Source organism: Centruroides sculpturatus, unplaced genomic scaffold (assembly GCF_000671375.1).
Source record: "Centruroides sculpturatus isolate CEXI.00-Female unplaced genomic scaffold, Cexi_2.0 scaffold37, whole genome shotgun sequence".
Classification (NCBI taxonomy): domain Eukaryota; kingdom Metazoa; phylum Arthropoda; class Arachnida; order Scorpiones; family Buthidae; genus Centruroides; species Centruroides sculpturatus.
Genome location: NW_019384346.1, coordinates 274196 through 294852, shown reverse-complemented (window position 1 = coordinate 294852; position 20657 = coordinate 274196). Strand labels below are relative to the sequence as shown.

Genomic DNA, 20657 nt, shown 5'->3' with positions numbered 1-20657 from the left:
ATTTTTACTTCGAAATAGAAAGATTAAGAAGAAAAATATTCGATATTCACGAGTTATATTATTTATTTTATTTTAAAATATTTTAGTAAATTTTCTAATATTTATAATAATATAAAACTTTTTTTTTACAATAGATGAATGATATAAACCATTACAAATATTTATATAAAATAAACTTCTAATATAAATATTCTTTATTTTCGTTACTAAACAAAGTAGTAAATTAATTAATTTAATTTAGAATATTAATGTAATACTTTTATATATAAACGTAACTATGTCTTAAATATTTCATCATAATACGTCAGAATTTTTAAATCTTTACTTAACTATTTCTAGTAAATGAATGTTTTGTGGTCGAGAATTTGAATTTGTAATTGAGAATTAAGTTTCTAATCGTATTAGTCGGTGGATTTGACAATTTCAACAAAAATATATTGAGATTGAAGATGGTGGTGCATTTAGAAATATGGCACTCCTAGACCCATAGAGTTTGGTAAAGCTCAGCTTGTTATCTCAGCTATTTGGAAATAACTAGCCGAATTTTTAGGCTCGACAGGCGAGCTGCCAGCTAAGTTGTGAATTTTGAATCGGAGCCGAAAGCCGAGCCGAGCTGAGCTGGGGTGTATTGCAGGAAAGTTCATTTTTTAAACTAAATTGCACCCATTGTAATAACAGATAAATGCAATTTATTAAAATGAGAACATTCGAATAAAAACTACTCGAGCATTAAGTAATTGTACTATAAATAATTTTTACATTAAGAGAATTATTAAAACTAATAAAGGATAACGTTTTAAAATGATACAAGTTTCTAGCAAACGTGCACAAGAGTGTATCGATAATGTGAAGTGGATTACCCTGAATTACAGAAAACTCTGAATATGGACTGGAGCCGAAATGAGCTGTAAGCTGCGATTCCGGACTCTAATTGAAAGCTGAACTGACCATCAAAATCCTGAGATGTAGCTCAGCTCATTGGTAGAACTTTAGACCCATAATATGCAAGAGCCCCAAGCTAACAGTGTCACTTTTTCAGCGAATGATTCTATTTTATAATTTTAATTCGACTAAAACCGAGTGAGATGCTTATAGTTTTTATCAACGCGCATAACTCCCTAACTGTATGTTTCAGAAAAAATAAATATGTAATGCATATACAGCCAAGGGTTATCTTTTAATAAAAATGAGCAAAGTTAAAAACTCGACATAATAGAATGGTACCAACGAAATGATACTTGTCCGTTTTGGGCATTTATCCGGGAGAATTGCCTAACGCTTAAGATTGAGATGCCTATTTTATTTAACATTTAGTTTAATAAAAATTTTGCACTTTCTGTATTTTCCACACTCGTTGTACTTTGTAATATACAACGTGCATGTTTCCTGCCTCCATTTTTTGCATATCGCTCATCAAATCCAATCGGTTTACTTGTCTCGATTTTGTGACTTAATTATGTGATAAACAAGTTTTTTATTTATTTTGAATACTTAACATTGAATTTGATCCAACTGCTCGCTAATTTTACTAAATTACTATCCTTAACTCTTCTGCGAAAAGTACAATATAGAACGTTAAATTCTTTGTTTGCTTGATAGTAATTTAGGCGATTATTACATACTGTTTCAGCTGGAAGAACTAAATTTTCAGCCGATTTTCTTTTATTGGCAGTAGTTTCCCTTCAGTAAGCATATAAAATTAGTAAATTTAATAAAGATCATAACAATATATTTTAGAAAAAATATACATCTCTCCCTTAAATCCACTAGGCATCTCACCTAAACTATATGGGAGAGATGCTTATTTCTATATTTAAGGATTATTAGGAGAACCTCCGGCTTCGATTACAACACAACCAACTAACCCTACTTTGACACGAAATAGAAATATCACATAAATATATTCGAATTTCGGAACCTTTCATATGAACATGAGAGCGATGATAAACAGAAACTTATTTATACACTTTAATGATGATTACGCTTAACTTATTTACACTTTAATGATGATTACGCTTAACTTATTTACACTTTAATGGTGACTTGACTTGTGACTTGTTCTACTGAGTGTTATTTGAATAAAGCCTGGTACCCACATGCGGCAACGGACGACGGAAATCGTCGACGGAAACGGTTGCCGTTCCGTCGTCTTTCCGTGTCTCGTGTACTCACATGCGGAAATTCCCCTACAATTGAAACGCGCCATCTGCCAGCCGTAAATATAAACAAGCTACTACAGTAGGTAGGCCACGTGCCAGTAGTCGAAAATGGCGTCTACCGGGATTGCTTTGTTATATCAATTAAACTTTTTAAGTTTGCCTTCGATCTTATCGCAAATAAAAAAACCTGAAAAACGAATAATTTGGATAGGGAAAATATTCTAAATCGTCGAAAGTTAGGAATATCGAATACTTTCGTCGCCGAATTACGCTTATTCCATTCCCAATACTTTACGCAGTAAGTCTATTTGACATTAATATTTAAATCGGATAGTAATACAGCGTATAAATGAAATATATTAGCGTATTAGTGTATAAATAAAGCTTTTTAGCTTGCCGACCGCCATAGTTTGAACGCTATCATCCCACGTGATCTTTATGACGACATCGCTAAACGGTCCTCCTATTGGTCTAATTTTTGCCGTGCCGCTTTCCGTCGCGGCAAAAGTTGAAAATTTTCAACTTCGTATTCCGTCGACGTCGACGGCAAAAGTGACGTCATTTTGCCGTTCCGTCGACCGTTTCCGTCGTCCGTTGCCGCATGTGGATACCAGGCTTAAACCTCTAGGAATCTCATCCTTAGGATACATATTTACAATTATAGAAAGAACACTGACTTCCAAAATAACAAATATCGAAACATTTGTAAGTTGATAAATAATCAAATACTGTATATAGAAAGAGATAACGTTGATAAAGAATTTGAAAACTAATAGATAATCTGTTCAGTTTTAATTGCATCTTGATAGATTTGATGTTACGAAACGTTGAGTTATAACGGAAATAAACCATATAATATTTGTTGTAGAATATAAAAAATTTATTTTTAAGATTATTGGGATTATTTTTTGGTGATAAAAGAATCGAAATTTTGAATACTTTTTTCTGAGAATTCCAAAATTTGCTTAATTGTAAGCAAAAATGAGTACAACCTCTATTTTAATATTACATCTATGAGCAAAATTGTCCAATTTAAATGATCACGAAACAAATATTTAAGTGCTTTTTCTGTTTTATTTAATTAAAAAAAAAAAAGAAAGAAAAGCAAAATTAGATAATGTTATAAAATATTTTGTGAGTTATCAGAAAGTTAACTTCTTTGTTTAATTGTATAAATTCTTCACGTTAAACATATTATTAAATTAGATAAAATTTCCCTAAAATTTAAAAGTTAATGGAATGTTTACCTTTTTGTTTTATTAGATTTATTCCGGTTATTTGGGATTTATCTGTTGAATAAGAGATACACTATAAGAGAATATATTGTATATTCAGTTAGAGGTGACCCTTGGAAGTTCAACTGTATATACTATATATTAATACAAACATAAGAAGTATAACCTCTCTTACTTCTCTTATAAGAAAGGTTCCTCTTATAAGAGAAGTAAGAAGCATGTATATATACCGTATACAAACAAGAGCCACCTCTTATTAGCGGTTACTTTCTTCAGGAACGTTTCTTTTTGTAATGCATACAAAATAACTTCCAAATAACGACATTTTTAAATGTTCCCGTCAGTGGTCGTTGTTCAGACGTTTGATTGTATTTAAAAACTAATATTATCTCTAACTAAATGCTCCAGATTGTAATGAAAAACGTACTTAACAAATACGCTACACTAAATGCTAAATTTTAAAATATAAAATTTTACAATTTTATTAAAACTGAAAACATTTTGTTGACATTCTATTCAGTTTTACTTTTAATCGTGTTTAAATGATAAAATATAAAATTTTACTGTCTGAAATTTAGGGCTATATTAAAGATGGCAGATTTATTTAAATATTAAAATATTTAAATAAAAGAATTAAATCGTATAATTAAAAATGATATAAAATAATAATCGATTTGACAATTCTTACTATAAAAATAGTTTTTTTCTCGATATTTTAATGGATTTTTATCCAAAATGTCATCAAAATGAATTGAAGGACAAGAACGTGTTAACTCGATTCCTTTGTTCAATTTCTACGACAGAGCAGATATAATTTATAGACTCGTGACCCATAATTTCTTGTAGACTAATCTATCACCTTTTAATATCATTAATAGCATGTGATCTGTCCTAAAATAGAGAGCAAATTCGGAACTTTAGGGTGATTTTCTCAGAAACTTGAAAAAATAGTTAATATGTTTACTTCAAGGTCTTCAATTATTGTTAGGCTGCTATATGTTACTTTAATCTGAAAATTCTTTCATTTAAATCATTATTGCAAAATGAAAATTTCTACACATAATATAAAATACTGTAATTAATATAATTATAGTAATTTAAACCTAAAAGTTCAAAGAATAAAGACGATGTAAAATAGAAAGACTTTCAATTTTATGTTGTCACTATTCCTGATTTGATTCCTGTTGATTTTATCCTCGAAAAACAGAAAATATATGAATTATTTTACGTAAAGAACATCATTAATGTTTATTTTTTACAATTTTTTATTAAAAAAACAATAATGAGACTATTAAAAATGATTAGATGATTTATGAAGCGAACACTACTATTNGAATCTCGTCGGTCGAATCAAGGTCAAAGATGTCGTTGGCCCGCCTGGACGGCACGACGAATACGGGACGATCGTTTCGTCCAATTCGAGAGGCGTGTCGTCTCACACAATTGTCAATTCGATCACTCCATCCACCCATCTCGGTTTTCCCTTTCCTACTTTCCTCCATTTTTATCTCACGTAACACTATTATCTGCAATGGAAAAATCATCATCCCCGTCCGAACGAGACTGTTGAATTCTTAATTATAAAGACGGATGAGGACGATTCTCATTCGTTCCTGTCATCCCGGATTTGATTCCTGTTGATTTTATCCTCGAAAAACAGAAAATATATGAATTATTTTACGTAAAGAACATCATTAATGTTTATTTTTTACAATTTTTTATTAAAAAAACAATAATGAGACTATTAAAAATGATTAGATGATTTATGAAGCGAACACTACTATTAGTCAAATTCTTCATTATTATTTAATATCTGTTGGTTTATTCATGATATTTTGGTTAATGTACATTCGAATTATTTTTAAATTAAGCATACTTTATAGAAAAACTTATATAAAAAGAATTTGATAAATATAAAGGAGACTGTGACAAAATTTTCTTCTGATCCCTACACTGTTTTTACTGAAAGAGAAGGTTACTTAAATGAATTACTAAACTGAATTTCTATTAATTTGTGATTTTTTTAAATTGCATTATGCTTATCAACTTGATTTTCTGACACTTTTCTTATTATTTATCCACGGTACTTTTCTGCAAACTGAAACATATTCGAAGATTATTTTTAAATCTAGTATAAACACGACAACCAAAGTTATGTCAATGACGTTTAACCGGATAAATCACGGTCGTAATAGTGGACAAGATCAATAAGTTAATTTTCATTGTGATTTATATACAGTATATGAAATATTTATTATAATTTAATTTTTATATTTATAGTTTGTAACAATTTTACGCTAAAAGATGGCGCCACTGATTTATACGGAGACATTACGCGGATTTTTTCCTAGTCTTCTTCCATTGACTTTTTTTTTTTCTTTCTTTCTTTCTTTTTTTAAATAGATTTATTATCTAAGAAGAGACGAAGCGTGTCAAACTACTCTATAGGTCAACTTACGAAACAGAAACAATTACATCTTTACATCAGATGTAAATAAAATGACGAATGGTTATTGACGTTTCATCTTCGTTGAACCGAGAGTGATATCAAATATAAACAAATAGAAATAGTAATAATTAAAGAAAAAAAATGGAGCTGTATCGAAGAAAAGAACTTTGAGATTTCTGTTTAAGGTATAAAAATTAAAGATATCATTTAAGAAGCTTGTGTGGAGCCATCAGATTTATGTTTGAAACCAGACAATACTTTATAATCTGGTTTCGCAACGCTTTCCGAACGACTGTAAACGCGAACGGCATTCGTGAACATTTCGAGTTGAGATATGAGTACGAAATGAAGGGCTTCAGATTTCTGTTTTGATTTATGCAAGAATCTAAGCAACCCACTCATCGANAAAAAAAAAAAAAAAAAAAAACAAATTTAGCTTCAAAATATCGCAATATAAACTATAGAAATCATCATATTTAGCTTATTTATATATAGGATCATTGCTTTTAATGAGCCTTCTCCAGACTGTTCACGCCATTCTTTCTTTAGTTTCTTTTCTCTGGTATCTTCTATTACATCCCTCATTATTTCATGGGCTTTCCTCGCTAATCAAGCAAATAAGTACGAAATATTTATAACGTCGAGAATAAAATTAGCATGTAAATATACTATTAATTCTGATAGGAAATTTTTCATTTTTCGTAGATTTAATAAGATATTAATCACTATAATGGCGGTAACATCATAAAAAATTTGAAATATTATATTTTCGGAATAAATTTTAATTATTTTCTGATGTCTTTCGTGGTTTCTACTTTTTATAGAATAAATGCAATTTATAACAAATTTCTTTCTCTATTATTGACATTGAAAATATCGTTCCAATTAATTTCTTTTGATTATATTAAACAATTCGCAATAAATAAAAGAATTTTACATTATTACTTTGTTTATTGAGTTTTTTTTTTTAAGTTTTTGGCAAATTTTATAAATTTTTTGCCACAGAATTTTGAAGTTTTAAGATAGATTTAGGATCTCTCATAACAGATGAGGTTAGAATCAAGCGAAGATAATCCGATGTTTTTACATCAAATTTAAAAAATATTGAATTAAACTTTAATTGTTTTAATATTAATAAATCTTTGTATTTTTAAATATTATTAACGGAATATTTTATTAAAATATTTTTGTATTTTTAAACAGAATTTAATTTGTCATTTTCTCCAACTAATTCGAAGTTTTCGAAATTTTCTTATATTGGTATTAATTTTTTATTCTTATATTCGTTATTAATATCATTTTAAATTAAAAAATCTGTATTATTTCAATATATTATTAAATAAAACAAAATATATATAATCTTTGTATTAAAGTTATGCAGCATTTATATCTAAGTTAAACAAGATTAAGTATATCATACTTATTTAGATATAAATGCTGTATAATGTAATAAGATAGTCTATAAGATGTAANGTTCATTGCAGATGTAAATTTAACAAATATGAAATAAAATACTAAAAAAAATTATTTTTAATGTTTTTCAATGAAAACATTGTGAAAATATTAATTTATTTTTACGTCTCGTTAAAAATATTACAGTATTAACGATTGGGTCGGGATCGATTTAATATTCTCCCAACTTAATTATTAAATTTCGCAAATATCTATTATTAAGAACATTAAAATTCATTTGATAATAATACACCTTGGGACAACTTTTGTATCCTCTCTAACTACACCCTTATCAATCTTACGATCTAATTTCCGATAAAACTCCCATCAATTAAAGCATTTAAATTTACAATTCGAGTGGCTTTTTTAAAAATGAAGAAGATATATAGCCCTAAACACTTATAAATATGATTAATAGTAACAAGAATTTGGAATCAAATTAGTCTTTACGGTTAAAGCTACGTAAATAGGCTATGCAAAGAAGGCAGATACTGAAGAATTGTTTTAATTTTCTTGCCAGACTGTTGTGTATCATATTCTAAAAGACATTTTTATCAGTATTATATAAAGAAAATGTAAATTGCTGTAAATTTAAATCAATAAAAACCATTTGAAAATTTAAGTTGCAATTTAACAGTTATATTTACATAAATTTTTGTATATTCTGTCTTATCACGAGTTCAATTTAACATTATAACTGGCATTTATTCTGGATTAAATGCTTTTCTTGGAACACGACTATCAAGCAATAATCAAAGCTAAAAGTCACGTAAGCTTTACAGTTGCTTTATTTTTTATTTATTTTCTGTGAAATCTTTAATTTAAGAATGTATTTACAATAGAGATTTAAACCAAGTATTTCTATTCAAAAATAAATTTTCTGCGTAATCGTGATTCTCGAATCTAATACATAATTAGTAAGGTTTTTTTCCGACGATTTTACACAAGACTTCCTATGACGTCAAAAGTCTTGGAGTATAATTTGGTAAACATCCGCATGAATGACGGAGAAACAGAGTTTTCTCCTGTCAGGTTTCCCCGAAGGACCCTCAAGATTCCTCTTCTGAACCTCACGCACTCTCTAGAGAGATTTCTTTCGAATTATCTGTCGAACAGGGTCAAGTCGACGAGGCCTCCTGCCCCTCTCCTAATCTCACACTCTTTTTTATTTTATTCGATTCCCCCGCTTCTCTCGATTCTTGGCTGTGGCGACAAATCTCTTAATTGAATCTCGTCGGTCGAATCAAGGTCAAAGATGTCGTTGGCCCGCCTGGACGGCACGACGAATACGGGACGATCGTTTCGTCCAATTCGAGAGGCGTGTCGTCTCACACAATTGTCAATTCGATCACTCCATCCACCCATCTCGGTTTTCCCTTTCCTACTTTCCTCCATTTTTATCTCACGTAACACTATTATCTGCAATGGAAAAATCATCATCCCCGTCCGAACGAGACTGTTGAATTCTTAATTATAAAGACGGATGAGGACGATTCTCATTCGTTCCTGTCTACATGTGTTATGTTGAAGGTCAGGGCGAAGGACGAGACGTCCTCTATTCGGCTACGATTTTCAGAGATGTTTTTATGACAAAATCTGTTTTCTCATCACAGCCCCATCAACCTTGATATAGCTTCTCCCACTGAATAAATATGTAAAAGAAGAACGAAACGTCGTTCCTAGTGAAATGAAAGGTCTAAATTGCCCCTCTACGTCTTATCGGAGGAGAATCGGGTCGATTCATCCGGGGCATCTTTTCTCCGATAAGAAGAAAAGAGGTGATATATGGGATAATAGAAGGTCAAATGTGCTCGATTGACAGCGCTCAAGGACAGAGATGAACGAACTGTTAGTTGAGAACATATTCATTGTTTGTCGAGATCTTTCAGCACTCCAGTTTGCTTCATTTGGAGAATGCTCGAGTTTTATCTTGATTCGAACTGTAATCCACTTTAATTTTTCGTTTTCAAAAAGTTTCTTTTAAACTACAATAAAAGTTTATAGTTTTACCTGTTTCGTGGAAACGTGGATTGCATTTTTTTCATTTATGTTTCATTTCGTTTGTTTATTTTCTGTTGGCCTTTACTAGTGAGGTGCAGTTATTGCACAATTATTTACGATGCGTTATCGCCGGGACTTTGAACTTGGATTCTTTATTCGACTGTCAAGAATGTTAGTTTTATTAAAAGATGAGAAAGAAAATAAACCTTGTAAGTTTTTTTTTCTTGATCGAACGATTTGCTAAACATAAACAAGCCGAGATAACCGGCGCTTTGGGTTAAGCTTAGGTTAAATCCGATTCATTTATCATTACACTTCGTTCACATTAATCCCGATTCTTACTTCTTACCGGTAAAAGAATAGAAAATCGTTCAATTTATACGAATATTTCGCTTTCTGCTACCAAATTTACCTTCGTTTTTTAATATCAATCATACTTTCAACGAGTAAACATCATTAGCGAAATATCCAGATCTAAATCAGATTATTCGTATAAATAAATAAATTTGTTTAATAAATATTGCTACAACTGTTTGAAATCGTAAAAATCGCTAAAACCAAACCATAAAGTATAATTTTTTTTCAATTATTTCTCCGTTTTAAACGTATCAAAACATTAAATAATAGTTTTATACGAAGAGAAATATGCAAAGAAAAATGATCGACTCGTATTATTGGCAAAAAATAATTGTTTATCGTTCGAATTTTCAAGTTTATAAATATTCATATGAAAAAATAAATCTAGATTGACCACTACAACTTCTTTTAATTACTTTGAAAATCGAAATGACTGTAATACTAACCTAATCATAATTCTAGTTGTCGACCGTCGACTATTTTTTAAAAAACGCAAAAAAATTATCAAAATACGTAAACAAAATACCTTTCGTCGTCGATTTCATCCATTAATTATATAAAAGAACCTGAAATTTTAAAAGAATAAATTAATGAAACGTATAATTCTGCATAACTTACATAAATATACATCTACAAAGTATACTGTACTGTACATCTTAAAATTGACAAATAAAAGAATGAAAAAAAAACACATAAATATATATTATTATATTAATAAAATAATGATTAAAATGATTTTAAAACACGCGATATGTATTTAAAGTGAATTTCAAACTGGATTAATATTGTTTTCGGAAACAGACTTGCGAGTATGCAATGAACTGTTCAGACTATATACCTTATACACGTATAAGTATATGCTATAAATATCTTTCACTCGGTATAAAGGATATAAAAAATGAAAATCATATATTTATTAACAAAATATTTTGATTAAATGGCATCTTAATAAGATAATAATCTTATTAAAATGATAATTGAAATATTACGAGCCGCATTGATAATACACAAAATAGTATCTTCTCCATTTGAAATTCAACTTTTAAAATGCAATATAATAATAAAATCGTTTAAATTTATTATTATATCGACGTATAGAAAAAAGGACAAAGTCTTCCTATCTCGAATTACAAGTTAATCAAATGATGTGAAATACATTCCGATGAGAATCGTTGTATTTTTTGTATAATATTAAGTTAAATTCGGTTAGAAAGATAAAGAAGAATCATTTATTAAAATTATTATTACATTATTTTATTATTTTAAATTTAATTTTTTTAATTATTACGTTTAAAATCCATAACGTGTTTTATCTTTTTATCTATAGAAGGAGATCAATCTGCAATAAACAATATCAATGACAGTCTATATTATTTGTGAAGTCTTGTGTAAACATTTTCTATACAGGCTTACAGTGCATCCATCTATCATATATCTGAGCATTCAAAGTATTTTTTGAAACTTGAACTCTCTCGTACGTGAAGATTTCCATAAAATTTATAAACGTTCCTCGTATTATTTGAATATTTTTGTGTCATTTAAGAGTTATTAATTCAAAAAATAAACAATGCTTGATATATTTAAAGTTCTCTATTTAATTAAGTATACAATTTCCAATAAATAATAGCTAATAGGATGAGAATTTAGAGACGTTGCAATCTGTTAAACCACTTTAAATAATCAAATAAAAATTTAAAATTATGTAGAATTCGTATTAAAGTATAATTTTTTTACCTTTTAAAATTTATTTTCTTAATAAATAAAATAAAAATTATACTACGAATTGTTTTATAAAGCATTTATTTAGAAGAGAATGTGTTATTAGTCGTTCTAAATATATTTAAATTCTATATATAACGGTAGAATACCGAAGCGGTTAATTCCTCTGCTTAAAGTTCTTCCGCTCTGGGATCTGGGTTCGAATCTCGGAAACATTCTTCAGTGTTTAATCCGAATTCGTTGGACCTTGTACTTCACTAACCGACATGGGCGAACCTGTGATTGACACGAAATAAAGGTTTTATAGTGCCTATAGGGTGGAAAATACCCGACTTGTTGCCGAGGAGGAGGGGGAGATTTTCCTTAAAAAGAGTGTAATAAAAAAAAAAGAATTCCAAAACAATTCAGTTTTAATATGAGATTATTTTGTTTGTAATGTAAGAAAAGGGAGACGTTTAAAATTCCATATTTTCACAGAATTAAGAGTAAACTTTTTATCGTTACTATAAATTATAGTCGTGTTAATGAGGACATTTTCTACTTATTTTAGCTTATTTTCCATAGAAAACCTATATATATATAATGTATAAAAGCGCATTGCCTAATTTAAAGAGACGAAAAATAAAATGCACGCTTTGCATATTTTAAAGTAAAATATAACAATTATTTCTTGGAAAAATTTATCTAATCTTACAAAATTAAAATGTTATATAATCAGATAAATGAAATAACTATATTTTTATAAATAGTTAAGTGTATAATTTATTGTATAGAGATTACTTGAAATTTAGAGTTTAGTAGATAAACGTTTAAATTACGGAATTTCGAAAATATATGTTCAAAGGAAAAAAACATTTAATAATTTTTCTGTCGAATGATGTTCATTTGAATATTATTAGAAAGAACAGAAATATTTTTTAGAAGTGAGTCGAGAAAATTTACTTTTACGGCGTTTTTAATGTAGTTTTACTTAATCGTATTCGCAATATTGCCGTATTTCATTGAAAAGACAAGCGATAATATTATTTATAATGAAAAAAAATCAAAATAACACTTTAATTCAATTATAAGAATTAAATTTAATGGTGGTTCAATGGCAAAATTGAACAATTGGTCATTCAAATTTCAAGTTGTAATAGTCGTTTAAGTTCCATTTTATTTTAATGATTCAAATCGCGAAAGACAAAAATTAAAATGATCATATTTTCTCAATTTGAAAGCCGGCTGACCGGTAGAAACGGTCGATTTAAAAAAAAAAATCAAGGTCATAACAACTGAATTCTGTAATTCCTCTCTTTCTTGCTCAACGTTCGTTTTGAATTACGACTCTGCAAGCGGAATTTTGATTTTTCTTCGAAACAACTTTTATTTAATCTTGTAGAACGGGCGAAATATTTCATATACGACAACCCGAACGCCCTTTTTAGGTCATAATTTTAATGGCGACGAGACTGCGAGCCAAGCAATGCAATGTTGAAACATAGGAAAAAAAACTTCAGAAAACTAAAATTACAGTCAGAAACGATCTTTATATTTCCTTATATAAATGTACAGAAATATTTTAACATGTAATAAATTCTTCCAAATATTGAATTGACACAATACATAACTTTTTACATCAAATTTAAGAATAAAAAGATTTTTTTTTTTTAAAAACTCATAAATTAATATCCATTGTTTTAACTACAAAGGACACACCTATTAAGACTACGAATTATTGAGTTGAGGTATTGAGACGAGATCAACAAAACGATTTCTTGGTCTTAAAAAAAACGGTCTTCAATGGAAGAAGAGGTGGGTCGGGAACGGTCAAGTTTCGATTCTTCAGTTTCACCTGATTTGATTTTCGGTAATGGTCGACAATGTGGTGAGAATCTTCGAAAAATGACTTTCATCCGTAAAAAACTGGAAGGAGCCGATGGATGGGCTCTCTTTTTTTATCACAGGTTTCGGATAGAAATATTAACGGGTATATTGCATATTTAATACTGCAGCCATCTTGGGTCTGAGATGGAAAAGAGTCCCAACTTTAATACCAATATAAAAAACAAGGAGATAATTATTTTCCTAAATTTGCTGGAGTAAATGCATTTTTTTTTTCCAGCCCGAATTATCGAATCCGTGGCTTTCTTCTCGACATTAAATTCTCCTGAGTAACTAAAAATCTCTGGCAGGATCATCTTTACCAGCTTCTTCACCTCGTCGTGTTACGACTGGGCGTGCGTCATTGCTTCTTTTAGTTATTCTGTCAATACTCCAATTATCTTCACGATTACGTTCTGTCTTCGGCTTGAAGTGTAATTGGTTCATCCGGGGTAGTGATCATTCTCATGTGAATATCTACGTCTCTTTTATTGGCCGGTTTCAATTTGAATTGCTGAATAGTCTAAAATAAACGAAACGAATTAGACGAAAAAAAATAAACATATTTTTTTTTTTTTTGTAGAAATTTAATTGTTTCTACATATTTACCCTGGCAATGAGAAACTGCATTTTCATTTCGGCTACTCTTCTTCCAATGCACGATCTCGAACCAATTCCGAACGGGAGACACGCGTGCGTATTGACAACATCTTGTTGCTCTTGACGAATCCATCTTTCTGGCATGAATTTATTGGGATTTTCGAATTGTTTTTCGTCCCGTCCAGTAGTATAAAGAGACATGAGAATCAATTTCTGTAATTTAAAGATTTTTATGAAGTTTTACGAGCATTTCGAAATTAACTAGTTCTATTTCTAATAAAATTTCAAATTACCCCAGCTGGAATTTCATATCCTCCAAGCACCAAATCGTGAGAAAGAACGCGAGTTAAGTAAGGGGCAACTGGATACAACCTAGTAGAAAAGAATCGATATTATATTTTTAATATATAAGAAATTAAATACGAGATTTTATGCCATTTGCCATCTATACCTGAGTGCCTCTTTGATGACTCCTTTTACGTAAGGAAGTTGAGGTAGGTGCTTTTCGTTGATCGTTTCTCCCGGTTCTATTACTTTTTGGATATCTTGAAAGAGTCTTTCTTGGCATTCTGGATTTTTTGCCAACAAATATAAAGCCCATTGAGTGGCGTGCGATGTCTAAAGATAAAATTAAACTATTAATTAAAGTTTACGGATACGAAACGAAATTAAAAATGCATAATATTTTTTTTTATTTACCGTATCTGCAGCAGCCAAAAATAGATCGATGATGATTCGTACGATTTCATCTTCCTTGATATCTTCCTGTAATAGAAGCTGACTTAAAACTCCGTCTACCGTCTGGCCCGATCCGGCTTTGGCCACGATTTCGGCCACGTTTTCTTCCACGTAATCCTTAGCTGAAAGATTTCGAAAGTCAAGCAAACTCTACTACATAATAACGTTATGAAGAAACTTTTCAAACTTCGATTACTCACCCAGATATAATGCTTTATCCGCAGCTCGAACGAATCTCCTCCAAACTGGTAATTTAAGCATGTAGGCCAAACGGGGAGGAATCATGGTCATTTTTGCCGATTCTCTAAAAATCTGTTGCACGCAATGGACAAATTCGTGCATTCCGTCTTTGCGATGATCGCTATCGACGCAGCCCAATCTTCGGCCAAAAATCATCGTTCCGAGAGCTGAAAAATTGGACAGACGTTAAGATAATTTGCCCCTGAAAATGACTATTCTTTGTGATTGTCGGTTGTTAAGAGGAGAAGCCCAACAGCATCGACTCGTATTGGATTCGAAAAATGAGAAAATTAAAAATAAAAAAATTATTTTTCCATAAAATTAAACTGATTAAACGGTTAGATAAATACAGAAGAATATTTCAAAGTATTTGATAGAGAAAAATTTAAATAAATAAAATAAGTTAAAAATTTAAGAAAGTTTTCTTCTTAACCGTTTTATGCGTGAAATTTTTCTTTTGTCTGAAGGAATTTATAGAAAAATATTGATATTTACTTACATTCCACCGACCAGTTGTAAAGTTCCTTTTCTAAATCCTGAACAACTTTGTTCTCGTCCCGTATAAAGCGCCATCTATTGAGCAAATCCGTAACTACGCTGTTGAAAACATCGGCGTATTCGGCTACTGTTTTTTGACGCAAGAACACCTTGTTCAGACTTCTTCTTCTTTGATTCCACAATGGGCCGTCCCTAAACAAATATATATTATATATATATAAATATTCCATTCGTTATCGTACGGTCACTACGAAATAAGTTAAAAATCGAATATAGGTGATAATCTTTGAGGTCTCGACCCCGTGATTTTGCAAAGACAGAAATGTCCAAAGTTTGCCATAAAGAAACTTTAGACATTCCCGCGTTAATCACAAGGTTACTCACGTGATTCGTTCAAATATCAAGGTCGGGGACTCCCGCCCGCGTATCGAGAAGCATTTTGCTTCGTAGTTGTTGCTGGGAGTAAGTTAAGCGAGAGTTCCTCCATCCGCTCTCCACGCGCTTGCCATCCGGATGTTCATCTTCGTTTCTATCCCCAAACCGTGTTAAATTCGACAGGGAAAGCATAAATTTCGATATAAAAGATAAATTTACTTACATGAAGAAGAGCCCTCTCTGCTTGCCCGTCTTTTTGTTATAGAGAGTCCAGGGTTCGGGTACCATGTGCATGGGATATTTGCCTTCGTTCTGATAGACCCGTTGGATCAACTGTCCGTCGGCCACGAACACGGCCTCGACCGAGCCTAGAGTCTCTCGATAGATGGGTCCGAATTGGCGATGCCGCTTGTCGCTGTACTCGTGAATTTTCGGCGCGCCTCCGTTGGCCAGAACATCCAAAAGTGTGCCCACCAAAAACCGCGAACGAGGAGTCGGTATCTGCTGGTAGGATTTGACCGGCTGTGGCTGACTCCTGGCCGGCTGATGGAATGGACAGGCGGATTCGCCTTCGGTAGGTAGCAGTTGGTGGTACAGGCAAGTAGCATGGCGGCCGATCTGACGGCGCAGATCTGTCTGACGGGCGACCGCAAAACGACCGACGGGCCCGCATACAGCAACCGCAGCCATCATTCGATGTCGACCCCGCTCTATGACGTTGCAGAAGAAGCGGCGTTGTCGCTTCTTATATACGGGACGACGTGGCTTGAGGGTATGCCTCTCCGTTGGAAGAGGGAGGTATTACTTCCTTTTGCCGTACGACCGGCCGGGTTCCAATAACATGTAACGGATGAACATTTTTCACGTTTTATTGTTATAATTATTTCGGCGCACGTGATTGGCAAACGGTATAGAAACGTCACCGCCACATGTCACGTGTCGTAGTCCGGGGTCGGGCTATGTGTTATCATTTTTTGGAACTTGATAGTTGTCTCGGTTAGTAGAATTACGAAACGATCCGATCCGGGTTTGAATTACTTCAACAATTCTTTTAAACAATAAATAAATAAACACGAGACTTCTTTCTTTCATTTTACAAAAAATAATACTTATCGTGTCGATTAATTAGGTTATTTTCGGTAAATCGTCTCGTCTCGTTAGGCTAAAACGTCTGTTTAACCGATTCGCTTCTTCGTCTCTACTAAACCGTAAACGTAAAATGTTCCGCAGTTTTCGAAATGCACAAACCGGAGTCCTTCGCTTTTCGTAGACCTTCCGGTATTCCACGTCGAATTTTCTTTTAATTTTGGCCGATCGACTAGATTAGAGGAGGTGATGTCTCCACCCGTGTTTATTTATATCGTTACATCGGGACGATAACCCGATTAAATTTATGCTCTGTGTTTCGACGTGACTAGTGTATTGACGTCATCACGTTTTACATAGATAGTAAATCACGAAAACTTTCTTTGCAGGTAGGTTAAATGTCGAATTCATCTAACGTTAACAGGAAAATTGCTTCATTCTTATAATACATAACGAAATTGCCTTTGACAGAAGAATTCATATTAAGTTTTTATAAACCGTTTTTCTAACCGAGTAATAAATTGAATAAATTCTTCACACTTGAAATTTTAATACGTAATAACGATCGTTTGAAGCGGCGAATAATAAATATTGGAATTTTTCATCAGGAAGACAGACCGAGTGTATTTTCTCGAGCAGACTTTTGTATACAAACAAAGCATGTTTTTAGTTGGAGCCAGGCAACCTACAGCCAGTTTTATCTCTCCATCTGCAGGTGAAACCTGTCAACTCGTCTTCGGCTTTATGGCTCAGCGGGGTAATTCAGTAGTGCGACCCCGCAACCTTGACCGTGACACCAAAACCGGTACCTGACCTACTCCGAGGCCCTTCTTGATGTAATGGTTACATAATGGAGTCCCATAGCATGCGCTTTCCAAGTTCGGAAATCGAGGGGACTATTGCCTTCTACTGACAACAAACAAATCCCAACTTCTTCCATTCCTCGATTTCGGTTTCGATTTATTTTTTCTTTCTTCAATTCGTGAAATGATTTTCTTCGTTTACAAAACCGGCTTTTTGATTTTTCAAGCTATAAATTTTTAAAATTTAATTGAAAAATTATACAATTTTCAAAACAGATACGAAGTTTTACTTTAATAAAAATGTTTCTAACTTCGAAACGTAATTTATTTTAATAAAAATCCGGAAATACAGAAAGAAAAGGGAGTATTTTACGAATAATCTGTTGACGAAATTCGATAACCTCGACCTGAATTTTTTGGTGAATCTTGCAGGATTTAGTAATTTTGCGAAAAGGCGAGAAGATGCGTTCATTTTAATTCCAACCTTGTCCTAACTTCCAAAATGTTTACGAAATTTCGGCGATTCCAACTACTAACTCTCTATTAGATTACCTTGACCCCCAGTTTCTTTCAAATATAAGATTCGGTTGACAAAATAGGCTGGTTCGTTCAAGGAGATAGCTTTCTGAAGGTCAAAATCATATACAATATCCAAGATGCTGCGTCCATCAAATGTCTTTTCCCAGGGAGCCTTAAAACACTGGATCGAAGGACATGCGACAGACCACCCTCTGCTTGACCTCATTCGCCCGCAATCGACTCTATCTTCATCCGAAGATCTTTACAGCCATCTCTTTATCATAACAAAATTTCTGTCTTGTAACTTCGCGCTGCATTTTGAAATTTCCAACAAATTTAAATAACACGAAACTCGAAAGACAAATGTATTTTGGGCGCTGCAAACGAAAAGGAAGATTTCTACTTGTCTCGGCCGAAGTAGATTACCAACGAAATGGAAATCTTTAAATTGGGAAAACTGCATTCTGCATTGGGATAATGCGGTTTCCAGAAAGGAAGAACAAAGTATCAAAAGTATTTAAAATTCTTCGAATTATATTCATATTTTAATCAAATCTAGTCATTCTTCTTTTTTCGTTTAATGGCTTCTATATATAGCGCAAATCAGCATTAGATAGGCACGTGGTGTTCAAGGTGACATTTTCCAGAACCGAAACCGGTTGGTGTCGAGATATAAATATACTCGATATGAGGTATCGAACCTTCAGACAATGAAAACTCGTCCTCGGAAAAGTGATGGATCGGGATGTATCGAGCGGATGTCGAAATTCGTGACGTGACATTCAAATTAACCCGAGCCTTTAATTCCACACCAGTTCTTATGAATCACTAGCAACATTAATAGTATTTAAGCCGAACGTAATTGGTAGATAATCAGATTTAGGTTATTTAAAGAAAATTACGTGTCTACAAACGAGAGTTGTCATTCACAAACGCGACTAGACGAAAGAACATAAAACAAAAATTCTCGTTTTTATTCGCTCCGTTTACTCGTCAAATATAAATGCCTAAATTATGACTAGAATTTCTTTTATATTACTGCTTTACACTTAATTTTTCCCCAATTCAATGGAATCATCAAATAATAATTAACTATATAAGAAAGTTAAATAAATTTTGGATGCTTTTGATGATTTTGTTCGTGAAATGTTATCTAATAATCATGTAAAAGATCAACTGTGGTAAATTCTGAAGAAAGCTTAAGAAGTATTTTTTGTAAAATTTTAAAAATTAGAATAATAATAATAATAATTACTAGTAGACAACTTCCTATTGGCATCGAGAACATTTTACAATGATTATATTAATAAAAATAGTTTTGCCACTTCGAACATATATTTTAGATTATAATCGTGTTAAAATTTCATCAAAATCGGCTTTATCAATGTTTGATTTTCAGACATTTTTGTTTAGCTTTTAACCTATCTTTCATGTATTAACAGATTGCTAGATTAAAGATAAGAAAACATCTACACAGTAATTAATAATTTGTAATTTCTTATCCATTACTCGAATACGATTATATATAATCTCTGGGAAATATTTCTCAGGAAAATTTAGTTTCAAGTATAACAATGTTTCTATTAACATTCCTGTATAACTTTCGAATGATGAAATACATTTTGATAATTGATATAATAATTCGTTCACCGGAGAATCTAGTAAATATTAAAGATCAGAGTTTCCCAATTGTTTATTTTCCTACATAAATAAAATGTATCTACACATATTTTTATAGGAAAAACAATATTACAGTTAACCACATTATCATTCACTCACAGATCAAGTTTACGTATGTATATTTATAATTATATTCTTAATAAGTTAACTAAACTGTTAATGGTATATGCTTTATGTTTTCTTAAGCCCATTAGATTATAAGATTTAATTAATTTACGACATCTCCATAGATTCTTTAACATTCTAGGTTAAAATATATAGCGATAATGCTAACTTAAATCTCGTAATGCTTCCAAACAAAGTTAAAAAAATTATTACCAAAAAATATTACAAAATAATAACTATGAAATCTCGATTTTTAAAAAATATTGCATTATTATTTTTTTTTCTTCATATTTACTTTATTCGTCGTCATTGCGACCTTCGCAAGATCTGACATACTTGGGTTTAAACGAAAACAGTTTGAATTCCAAAATGACACATTTCAATGGCATGTATCAGAGAAAAATTCATCTTTAATATGATTTGAAAAATGATATCCGGAACGAAATATTCAAAACCGGATTTCTTAACATCATTTAGAATGATGATATATAATTGGAAACATTTTACGCGAAACTGACGAAAATTTTCAGTAATACATATAGTATTTTTAAATAGATTATAGATTTTTCTATAATATTGTCTTCACCAAATGAATTTTCGTAATGCTTAAAAGGATCTGTGATATAGTTTGTAAGAGACACCATTCAACAATATTTGTAAACGTCATTGAAAGCGAAAAAAATACGAGTCCGTTCTGATATATTGTCTATTGTAAGTGTGGGTCAAAGCCTTCGAAACAATCGATGGTATTTGAAATATTCTAATTACGAATGTTGAT

The 20657-nt window shown here is 31.5% G+C and overlaps 1 protein-coding gene and 2 long non-coding RNA genes across 4 annotated transcripts; 1 reads left to right on the top strand and 2 right to left on the bottom strand.

The window, feature by feature from the left end:
• Window positions 1–6832: 6832 nt before the first annotated feature.
• On the top strand, window positions 6833–11160 carry LOC111635718. The gene is made up of 3 exons (XR_002758427.1): window positions 6833–6895; window positions 7047–7103; window positions 10981–11160. It is a non-coding gene; the product is annotated as an uncharacterized LOC111635718 (long non-coding RNA).
• On the bottom strand, window positions 8085–10886 carry LOC111635714. Of its 2 annotated transcripts, none has more exons than XR_002758426.1 (4): window positions 10785–10886; window positions 10180–10219; window positions 9306–9456; window positions 8085–9245 (listed from the first exon to the last, which is right to left on the bottom strand). It is a non-coding gene; the product is annotated as an uncharacterized LOC111635714 (long non-coding RNA). The 2 variants fall into 2 exon arrangements; XR_002758425.1 differs by having other exon boundaries at window positions 8085–9235.
• Window positions 11161–12881: 1721 nt separating the features above from the next.
• On the bottom strand, window positions 12882–16450 carry LOC111635843 (cytochrome P450 315a1, mitochondrial-like). Its single transcript, XM_023380948.1, has 8 exons — window positions 15910–16450; window positions 15313–15503; window positions 14774–14980; window positions 14535–14695; window positions 14287–14453; window positions 14129–14207; window positions 13845–14048; window positions 12882–13758 (listed from the first exon to the last, which is right to left on the bottom strand). The coding sequence occupies exons 1-8, from the start codon at window positions 16377–16379 to the stop codon at window positions 13645–13647; spliced, it is 1593 nt and encodes a 530-aa protein (XP_023236716.1). The 5' UTR covers window positions 16380–16450; the 3' UTR covers window positions 12882–13644.
• Window positions 16451–20657: the final 4207 nt, after the last annotated feature.